At 43.7% G+C, this 11,360-nt stretch overlaps 1 protein-coding gene across 2 annotated transcripts in view; it reads right to left on the bottom strand.

Moving 5' to 3' along the window:
• Nucleotides 1-653: 653 nt before the first annotated feature.
• The window catches only part of ATP10B (ATPase phospholipid transporting 10B (putative)), a 71,690-nt gene continuing 60,983 nt past the window's right edge, over nucleotides 654-11,360 (bottom strand). For both annotated transcript variants that reach the window (XM_070934309.1, XM_070934310.1), the window contains 2 exons: nucleotides 5,108-5,295; nucleotides 654-1,121 (listed from right to left, as the gene is read on the bottom strand). In XM_070934309.1, coding sequence (XP_070790410.1) covers nucleotides 707-1,121; nucleotides 5,108-5,295 — 603 coding nt within the window. In that variant the 3' untranslated portion in view covers nucleotides 654-706. The remainder of the gene's footprint in view (nucleotides 1,122-5,107; nucleotides 5,296-11,360) is intronic.

Here is an 11,360-nt window from a genome sequence, read left to right as displayed (position 1 = left end):
AACCAGGGGTGAAATGTAAAATCTGTTACTACCGGTTCTGTGGCTTGGTGGTGGGGGTAATGTGACTGGGTGGGCGTGGCCAACTTTTTTTTTTTTTAAACTTTTCAAAGCATTTTTTCTAATGCTTTGAAAAGCCGCTCTGCCGATCAGGAACTTAGCTGGGAGTTGCCAGAGACTTTTCAAAGCATTTTTTTAACCACCTCTTCGGCAAGAGGTTGCAGAAAAAAATGCTTTGAAAAGCCTCTGATGATCCCAGCTGAGCCGCTTTTTTTTTTTTTTTTTACTTTTAAAAGCATTTTTCCATCGGAAGAGGTTGTAGAAAAATGCTTTTAAAAGTAAAAAAAAAAAAGCCTCTGATGATCGTGCGACTCAGCTGGGCATGGTGGGGGGGGGGGCGCAGGGATTTTTGCTACCGGTTCTCCGAACCACCACCTGCCATCGCTATGGGATCGACCGGGAGCATTTCACCCCTGATTTGAACCCTTTCCCCCCCACAAGAAATATATAGTCATATGCATCCAAGATGTCTTGCACTGTACAGTCAAAACACAGTTTCTCGGTATACTGATGAAGTTTTATTTTAGGTCTCCCATCTGGACATTGCTGCTATCTAACATAAAAAAGGAATTCTATTTTTCCTTCCATTGCTTTTATTTGTGGAGAGTGAGTCTGTTTTTACTTTTCCCCTTCGAAAGCCGTGCCTCCTTCACAAAGTCACTGCACTCACAGACCTCCGATGGCTTCGCTCAGCAGAACTTCCAGTGTTCTGGGGGATTTGGCCAGTAAATGGCTCCACAGCTGTAAATTGTCCAGTCTCTTCCTGGATGCATCTTTTGGCATCATCCTTGGCTTCCTCATTCAAAGTCTTTTCTTCAAGCATTTCTTTCTGCAGAGGCCCAAGGCCCTCAAGAACATTGGTCTCAGGAAGCCCAAATGCTGCATGATCACAAATATTTCCACTGAGTTGACTAGAGTCATTACTGTGGATTGCTGGGCCTTCTTTTATCAGCTTCCATTTCTGTATTTCCCAGTCCTGTTGTTCTTTTGGCAACTTCTCTAGTTGTTGTGCTTTCAGGATGCAAGATATCTTGAAAGTCCCTTGCAAAGCCAATATAAGATATCTAGGGAAAGCAAAGAAAACCACAGTTATTTTTCCAATAATAAGCTATCACTCTCACTCATTTTATAGGTGGTAGATGAAGTATAACGTGAATTATGTTTTTAGTTAGTCATTCATATAAAGATTCCACTTTCTACAGAGAACAGTTCTAAAATACTATACATACAGTATGGGTTCCAAAGGCACTTTTTGCAAAGCACACAAAGGTACAAAAAGGGAACAAAAGCTAGTATGAGGAAACTCATAATTTTACAAAAGTTAGTGTCACAAAAGATGGGTCAAAAAGGTAGTTTTAGATAATTGGAGAAACTTACAGTTATCACTAATGGGAAGAATTTCCACCATTAAAATGAATATTTTACCAAAACTCTTATTTCTATTTCAGGTCATATCAATAAAATTAGAAAAAAACTTTTTTGAAACACTCAATAAAATAACATCCAAATTTATAAGCGTCCACAAATTAAACTTAAACTATTACAAGATACAAATGATAGAGGAGGAACAGCACTCCCTGAATGGGAAATTTACTATCAAGCGGCTGTGTTATCCTGGGTACAAGAATGGATGGAATTAAAAAATAATAGAATATTAACAATTGAAGGACATGAAATACAAGTGGATTGGCATTCATTCCTCTGGGATGAGAGACACAAAACACATACCTATTTCAAAAGACACACAATAAGGAATGCGCTATTACAAATTTGGTTAAAAATTAAAAAACAGCATTACACGAAAATACCGATCTGGCTTTCACCACTAGAAGCAGTAAGACATCCAAATCTAACAGAACTTTAAAAAGTAATAAGATACAAAGACTTAATTGAACAACAAGGAAAACTGAAATCAAAACAACAATTGGAAACAGACCTAAATAGAGAAATCGACTGGTGGACTTACACACAAATTCAATCTAAACACAAGGAACATATAAAAGCATACGAAATCCATAGAGAGAAACAAGAACTAGATAAAATCATATTAGAATCAGAAGAGAAACTAATTAGCAAAACTTATAAATTTTTATTACAATATAAAATGGAGGAGGAAACAGTGAAGGATACAATGATCAAATGGACGCAAAATTTTAAGTACACAATAGATTTGGAGAAGTGGGAAACATTATGGCAAGTGAATGCAAAATTAACACTAGCGGTGGCATACAAAGAGAATCAGTTGAAGATGTTCTACAGATGGCATCTGTCACCGACAAGGCTGGGAAAAATACACCCGAACAATAGTGCAACATGTTGGAAATGTAAGAAATTGCAAGGAACTTATTATCATCTATGGTGGACGTGCCCGGCAGCAAAAAAAATTTGGTTGAACATTAAGAAATGGATAGAACAAATAACAAAACAGTAAATAGAAACATTCCTGTTAGGAATCTTTACAAATCCATATCCCAAAGAAATAAAATATTTGATGCTACATATCTTAACAGCAGCACGAATAACATATGCAAAAAATTGGAAACAAAAAAAAATCCCAACTGAAGAAGAACTAATAGATAAGATCTTAGAATACGCTGAGATGGACAGATTAACAAAAGAAATTAAAGAAAAAGAAGAGACAGACTACTACAGAATATGGAATAAATGGTATAATTGGCTTAATACTATCAATAAAGAAAAATAAATACAAGGAGAAAAGAACAGAAATACAATATATATATATATATATATGTATTGAGTGGTATAATTATGTATATAATATGAATGTAGAAATGTAAAACAGTAAAGATATAATCAAAATATATAGATCTTTACAGGGGGAAAGAGCGGGAAAAAAAGAGAAGAAAAGGAGGAGGAGGGGAAAAAGAAGGAGTATTAGACTAAGAAATAGGGGAAGAAGTATAAAATATCAGATGGAAGACCACTATGAAACAATGCTTAAAATGGATAAGCTATTTATATGTCGTATGTTGTGTAAATGTCAAATTTGTGTTTTAATAAAATTTATAAATCTTTTAATTAAAAAAAAAAGGTAGTTTCCATCTACCTGCCATGCCAGTGGTGCCATGCATAGGTAACTTGGTACTATCTGAACAAATAAGGTATAACTCACATCAGTTCAGACATACCAAGATAATTTGGAAATACAATCCAGAATGTATAGAATATATCAGCTTGCCAGTTCCTAGGTTAGGGTTTTGTTTGGTGATTACGGACAGCTACAAACTGCCATTCAACTGTGTTAGGGCCAGCTGCTATGTTTCAGGAAAAAAATGGTTTAGTAATGCTAGTCTGTGTATCATAGCCCATGATAAGTATATTTCTCTATAGCTATAAACAGATATCATGGTTTTCCCATTCCAGCAATCTTAGTGTGGTCGAGATTGCAGGGAAGGGTATGTTAAACCGTCACAGCTTCTACCAAGTCCACCATCACTCTTCTGTCCTTTCTGCCCTTGATTAGTCCATCCTCACTTCTTTTTATGGCTCAACTCAAGAGATCTGTGACTTCTGAGTATATTTTAAAATCCCCATTTCTCTCTGCAAGATAGCAAACCAAATGAGGACCCAGTTTGTGGGGGCAATAAGCTGACTTTGTAAAAATATACAAAAGTATGAAGGCTATTGCTTAATGCATTGTAAACTGCCCTGAGTCTCCGGAGAAGGACTGCATATAAATAAATAAATAAATAAAATGCAACTGATTCCAAATACACAGATGTGCAGAAGGTTCCTCTTGGTTCTGGCATGAAGAAGCTGCAGAAGAAGCAGTAATGGCAGCCTACATTCTATACAACATTAGTGGTAACAGCTGGAAGGTGACAAATGCAGGGACTCATGGGAAATGTTGCCACAGGTGCAGTGACAGAATAGCAGTAAATCAACAGCAATAGCAAGATGAGAAATTTTCAGTTGCCCCAAATGTCTTGGAGAGTCATATGTACATGAGGCCTATTCTGTTGTTTTGAAATAGGGCAGCTTCATAAACGACATTTTGAAGTTTTCTTATTTCGGATAGTATTATCCATACTTTTGTCTGGATTTGGATATTGGTGATCTGTTATGAAAAGAAGGGGAAACTTCTGCTCTTCTTACAGTTATATCAGAAAAGAAGAAGAAAAAAGTGAACAACTCTGAAGTTTATCCAGGCTTGCTTGCGTTAATACTAACCAACATTTATAAATACATTTGGATGCATTCGTTCAAGCTTCCTTCTGTTATTGCAGCTACTTTCTGGGCCACCTCACTCTGAATATTAGTTTTACAATAAGCAAAAAAACTTTCTCATTTTACAGAAAATTCATAGGAATGCAATGTTAAAATGTTCTGCCCTCAAATCAATGTGTGTTTTGTAGTAAGAGATTAAAGCGGGACTCATGAAGAATAAGGCTTCCAGAGGGAATTCTTTTCATAACCCTTAGACCTTGGGTGTTAAGAGGGAGAAGCAGATAGTTGATCTTTGTGCTATTTCTAAGGATCATATGACAGCTGGAGAAGTCTGAGCTGTGACACCAGCTGTAACATGGAAACATATTTTTTTCTTTGAAGTACTCAAGGGTTGCCTCTCAAAAGAGAGAGAGAAAAAAGGAAGGCATCACACAACACAACAAAGCTTTTATGTTTTAGCAAGGCATGTCAACTCAATTTTCCCAAACTGTACAGAGAAAGTTGTACTGCATTAAAGGGTGTGGGCTGTCAAGGGTTTTTAAGCTTCTTGTCCATAAAATGACAGCTATACCAAAGAACTGGCTCTTGGCTGGCAGGTTTTTGTGGAGAATGGGGAAAAAAACCAGACTAGTAAGGATACATCTGCTGGAACGTTTCTCTGGAAATCAGACTTTACATGGTACCGGTTGTCTTATCTGCAACATCCGATTAAGACCTTGCTTAAATAATACCATACTGTAGAGATAAGGCTTTCTGTTTCCTGGAACAACATTTAATCAAATTTTGTAATCCTCGGTCTGGTAATCTAGTTATTGAGTGGCACCTCATACAAGAACAAGTAAGAAAAAAACATTGGTCAAACCTTGGGAGAAGTGCTACGACTGGCGTAATAATGATTGTAAAATAAAAGTTTGGCTCTGAAAATTCCATCTCCATAATCCAGTAGGGATTTGTGGGATGGTTACAAAGGACACAGGTTGCATTGTAGATGGATGAGAAAACGAAGTACAGCAAAATGCTCCCAATTATTGCAATCCCATGGAACAGGGTCTGTGAACAGAAGAAAAGAAAAGCAATTAGAGAAATAAACCTTTTAGCTGTGATTCCTGTCTAGGAATGTGATGGTGCAGAACACCAGGAGAATATAAAGAGCAAATGCCATAGTAACAATCTTATACCGAGGCAGTGCAATTTTTATGCAAACAAAAGGTATCTGAATATAAAAATTGCAGCAATGATGAATCTGCATTGAAGAATGTCAAATTTTGGAATTAACTCTGATGCTTTTTGTCATGTCTTTCCAAGACAAGTGCTGGCCTGGTGGGAAAGAGCAGTATCTTTTCTGTTGCATATGAGAAGTCATGCTTTTTAGTTGGCTCTGTGTGAATATTGGTTTCCAAGCTACGGTGTCCATTTATTGCGTTTTTGTAGGTCTATACCTTTGAGTCAATGTTACCTGGTTTAGTCTCTGCAGTTTACTTGGAAAGAATTTTAAAAAGTGGCTTTGCTAAAGCTGAGAGTGACAGGCCCAAGATCACTCAGCAGGCTTTGTGCCTAAGCTGGGACTAGAACTTTAACTCTCTTCCATTATCTGCAATCTTGTCTAACTGCAATGAGCAATACTATTTGTAATTATGTAAAATTTTACTGAAATACATAAATATTTCTGATAGAAATGAGGGAAATGATACTTTTACGCAGAGAAATCTTGAAAAGGTATGAAGGTATATAAGTCTGGTCAAAAGCATGAACAATTAATTCAAATGGTATAAATTAAATTGTGATTGCCTAGAATTATTTAATTTGGAACATAGAACATAGAGTAATAGAGTTGGAAGGAACCAACCCCCTGTTTGAGCAAGAGACCCTATACCATTTCAGACAAATGGTTGGCCAATCTCTTTTGAAAGCCTCCAGTGATGGAGTACCCACAACTTCTGAAGGCAAGCTGTTCCATTGGTTGATTGCTTTCACCTTTAGGAAATTTATCCTTAGTTCTAGTTGCTTCTCTTCTTGATTCATTTCCATCTATTGTTTCTTGTCTTGCCTTTTGGTGTTTTCATTTCATTTATTATTATTATTATTATTATTATTATTATTATTATTATTATTATTATTATTATTATTATTATTATTATTATTAATTAAATTTATATACCACCCTATTCCCGAGGGACTCAGGGCGGTGAACAGCGAAAGATAAAAATACATGTAATACAAATGTTAAAAAACCAATTCAAATATACTAAACACTCTGGTCCTAGATAATTCAAGACATCCCAGTTTAAAACAAAATCAGAAGCAATATAAAGGGAAAGTTATGCCAAGCCGGCCTGCTGAAACAGGAATGTTTTGAGGGCACGGCGGAAAGTGCGCAGATCCAGGATCTTCTGTATCTCTGGGGGGAGCTCGTTCCAGATGGTGGGTGCCCTCACAGAAAAGGCTCTCCCCCTGGGGGCCGCCAGTCGACACTGTTTGGCTGACGGCACCCTGAGAAGCCCCTCTCTATGGGAGCGTACTGGGCGGTGAGAGGCTATTGGTGGCAGAAGGCGGTCTCGTAAGAACCCCGGTCCTAAGCCATGGAGCGCTCTAAAGGTGGTAACCAAGACCTTGAAGCGCACCCGGAAGACCACCAGGAGCCAGTGCAGCTCGCACAGGAGGGGAGCCACATGGGAGCGCCATGCTGCTCCCATAACTACCCACGTGGCCGCATTCTGGACCAGCTGGAGCCTCCGGGTGCTCCTCAAGGGGAGCCCATGTAGAGAACATTACAGTAGTCCAGGCGTGAAGTGATGAGGGCATGAGTGACCGTATTTAACGAGTCTCGATCCAGAAAGGGACGCAACTGGCGAATCAGGTGAACCTGATAAAAAGACCTCCCGGCCACAGCTGTCAAGTGCTCTTCTAAAGACAGCCGAGAGTCCAAGAGGACGCCTAAGTTGCGAACCCTCTCCATGGAGGGCAATGACTCATCCCCAATAGTCAGTGATGGCACCAACTGACTATATCGGGACGTCGGAAACCACAGCCACTCAGTCTTGGATGGGTTGAGCCTGAGTCTGTTCCTCCCCATCCAGATCCGTACAGTCTCCAGGCACCGGGACATCACTTCAAGGGCATCATTGGGGTGGTCCGGGGTGGAGATGTATAGCTAAGTATCATCAGCATACTGATGATATTTCACCCCAAAACCACGGATGATCTCACCCAGTGGCTTCACATAAATGTTGAACAGAAGGGGCGAGAGAACCGATCCCTGTGGCACCCCCAGGGCCGGATTTTCCTATAGGCTAACTAGGCTTCAGCCTAGGGCCTCAAGATCAAGAGGGGCCTACATTCAAATTGTTAGCAAAATTAAAATTACACTTTCACTATAGGTGAAAGGGCCTCATAAGTAGAATAGCCTAGGGCCTCTTTTCATCTAAATCCGGCCCTGGGCACCCCACATACAAGGGGCCTTGGGGTCAACCTCTACCCCCCTGTCAACATGGACTGCGACTGATCAGAGAGAAAGGAGGAGAACCACCGCAACACGGTGCCCCCCACCCCTGGCTCTTCCAACCGGTGCAGCATGATACCATGGTCGATGGTATTAAAAGCCGCTGAGAGGTCTAATAGGACCAGGATAGAGGAGCAACCCCTGTCCTGGGCCCTCCAGAGATCGTCTACCAATGCAACCAATGCCGTTTCCGTGCTGTATCCAGGCCTGAAGCCCGACTGGAACGGATCTAGATAAGCCGATTCATCCAAGTACTGAGGAAGCTGTCGCACTACCACACTCTCAACAACCTTCGCAACGAAGCGAAGGTTGGAGACTGGACGGTAATTAGCCAACACTGCTGGGTCCAGGGAAGGCTTCTTGAGGAGAGGCTTCACCACCGCCTCTTTCAAGGTGGCGGGGAAGGCACCCTCCCTCAAGGAAGCATTTATAATCCCCTGGAGCCAGCCTCGTGTAACCTCCCGAGAGGCCAGCACCAGCCAGGAGGGACACGGGTCCAATAAACATGTGGCCGCGCTCAGTCTGCCCAGTATCTTGTCCACGTTTTCCTGAGTCACAGAATCAAACTCTTCCCAGGTAATATTCTCAAGACTTGCCTCCATCCTCCATCCTGAATCTACCCAGTCAGAGTCCAAATTTTCCCGAATCTGAGCGATTTTGTCATACAAATATTGTACAAAGTCCTCAGCTCTACCCTCCAAGGGGTCCTCCCGCGCTTCCTGGTGGAGCAGGGAGCGGGTCACCCTAAACAGGGCAGCCGGGCGATTATCTGATGACGCAATAAGAGCGGAATAATAGTTACATTTTGCCACTTTTATTGCCACCAGGTAGGTCTTAATATGAGACCTTACCAGTGTTCGGTTAGATTCAGAATGGCTGGCCCTCCAACTGCTCTCCAGGCGTCTTTTCTGGCGTTTCATCTCCCTCAGCTCCTCGGTGAACCAGGGAGCCAGGTGAGATTGACGCCGGGTTAGAGGCCGCAAAGGCCTAAAGCTCCAGCGGCCGCCCTATCCCAGGCAGCCACTAGGTCTTCAGTCGAGCCGTGTGCCAGAACCTCAGGAAATGGCCCAAGCTCCGTCTGGAACCTATCCGGGTCCATCAGGCGCCTGAGGCAGAACCACCTCATTGGTTCCGCCTCCCTGCGGTGGGGTGCGGCGGTTTGAAGGTCAAAGCGAAGGAGGGAGTGATCTGACCATGACAAGGGCTCGATCGCTATATCCCCTATCTCGAGACCACTCAGCCACTGACCAGAGACAAAAACCAGGTCCAGCGTGTTTCCCCCCGTGTGAGTAGGGCCATGAACTAATTGGGTCAGGTCCATGGCCGTCATGGAAGCCATGAACTCCTGAGCCACCTCAGACGCCTCACCGATGGATGGCAGGTTGAAATCCCCCATGACCATAAGCCTAGGGGTATCAACCGCCACCGCGGATATAACGTTGAGTAGTTCAGGCAAGGCCGCTGCTACATGGCAGGGAGCCAGGTACGTAACCAGCAGGCCCATCTGTACCCTATGACCCCACTTCACAAGGAGGGACTCACATCCGGCCGTCTGAGGAACAGTGGCCTCCCTCGGACCAAGACCCTCTTTAATGATAACTGCCACCCCCCCGCCCCTCCCCTGTGACCTTGGCTGATGAAATGCCTGGAAACCGGGTGGGCACATCTCTACGAGAGGGACCCCCCCTCCTGGCCCAACCAGGTCTCCGTAATACCCGCCAGGTCCGCTCCCCCCTCCTGAACAAGATCACAAATGATCTTGGGGGCTTTATTTACCACAGACCTGGCATTGCATAGCATCAGCCAAAGGCCCGGGCCTGAGGGTCTGTGCCACCTGGGGAACGAGAAGAGCATTGGGGGCCGGAGCATGCCACCGCTAGAAGACAGCGAGCGCGCACTCCCGCAACTTGATGTGGCCCCCTACTCCCGCCATATCTGCCCCTCCCACCTACAGTACTGATGTAATGTCTATCAACAGCACAAGCTCTAACCCTCTCCTTGACCCCGGATTCTGCATCTCCTCCGCCGCGCTCTTCAGCTGGACTAGACCCCATCCCTCGCGGGTTAATCCCTGAACCCATACAACCCACCCCACTCCCGGGAGGCCCCCCAGCCTCATTATTTACATTGGAAACCACCCTCCTCCCAGATCCCCTTAAAATAGAATTTGAAAAACTATCTAAAAAACCCCAAAGTTTCCGGTTCTTAGCATACCACCTCTCGGGGTTCCAAAACCCGTCCTCGAGGGCAGCCCTAGATAACTGGGAGGGCCAAACTTGCGAGAGGGGGGAATCTCGCAGTGCTAGGAGCTCTGTTATTGAATATATCGGAGGTGAGATAGAATTGGAGGCGATGAAAGGCCATTTTCTTCTTAAGGTGTTAAAGATGGTTTAAAACAGATGGTTAAGACAAAAAGGGTAAAGTAGATAGTTGTACAAGGAAGCTAATATACTAGAACATCGGAATGCCATCTCCCTCTTACGGCGATGGGAAGTCTTGTGATTAAAATAAATTAGTCAAAAAGGGGGATGAGAGTCTCAATGACCGCCCTCTCACGGCGACCAGTCCAGAGTTACAGAGACAAAGGAGAAAATGGTCCGTCCCATCCACTTGTATAAATATTACAAATAAATTGTTCAAGACTCTCGATGTCTATGCTTCCTCCCTTTCTGATACCAGCAAAATCCGAAGATAAGGTCGAAAAAGCAAGGTGGAGCATCCAGGCGGAAGAGATGAAATCAAATAATCAGGATAACCAGGATAGTCAAGGAGGAAAAGATGTTTAAAATAAAGGTTATAAACTGATCGAACAGCTGCAAGTTTTCACTGAATGGCCAAACTAGTCCTAGGTCTAGGAAGTGGGGGGGAGAAACAGTCAGGGAAGACCAAAAGAATCATGTCTTCAGTTCTCAGCCCCCACCACTACCATGCTCTTTCAGATAGGGCCATTCAGGTGATTAAGTTGAAAACCTCTCCCCTAATACTTCAAAGAATGGGGGGGGGAATGTCCAGGCCCCCTCCCCATTACATCGAGGGGGGGGGTAACTGCTTGCAGCAAAGCCCTCTCCATCGTCAAGAGAGGGCATCTTCGTAGCCTAGCCTCCTGGTGTTGCTGCTGTCGTTGCTGTCATCATCGCCATTGCAAGTGTCATTTCAGTCAGCTCCGCCTCCGTAGCCATGGCCGCCACCCCGCGTCGTCACCCGCAGTGCCCAGTCTGCAGCAAATCAAGTTTTTGGCAGCCCAGGCGCCGCCATCGGCGCTGCCGGCGCCGCCATCGCCACAGCAACATCGCCGACCATTGCCTCAACCGCTCCAGCCCTGCAGCCATTTGGTTTGGTTCGTGACAGTCAGCTGGGCCCCGGTTTCAACGATCGCCGCCATTTACCGCCCGCCGCGCCATCCCTAACCATCTCCACGGCAGCCAGATGTTCTTCCGGCTCCATCTACGGCTCAATCGAGCCGGCTATGCTTCAGCTTGCTGGGCGGGGGTTGTAAGATGGTCAGCTGGCCCCCCAACACCCTCGAAAATGCCAGACATCGCCCCTTCATCCTCGGCGTTCAATATAGAGTCACCATATTGGTCTGCTACCCGGAAGGAATTGTATTGGATTTGTA

The sequence above is a fragment of the Pituophis catenifer genome, unplaced genomic scaffold, assembly GCF_029215685.1.
Source record: "Pituophis catenifer annectens isolate HBS135680 unplaced genomic scaffold, rPitCat1.0.hap2 SCAF_2, whole genome shotgun sequence".
Classification (NCBI taxonomy): Eukaryota; Metazoa; Chordata; class Lepidosauria; order Squamata; family Colubridae; genus Pituophis; species Pituophis catenifer.
The sequence above is the reverse complement of the archived record's forward strand: the minus strand, read 5'-3'. Positions and strand labels throughout refer to the sequence as shown.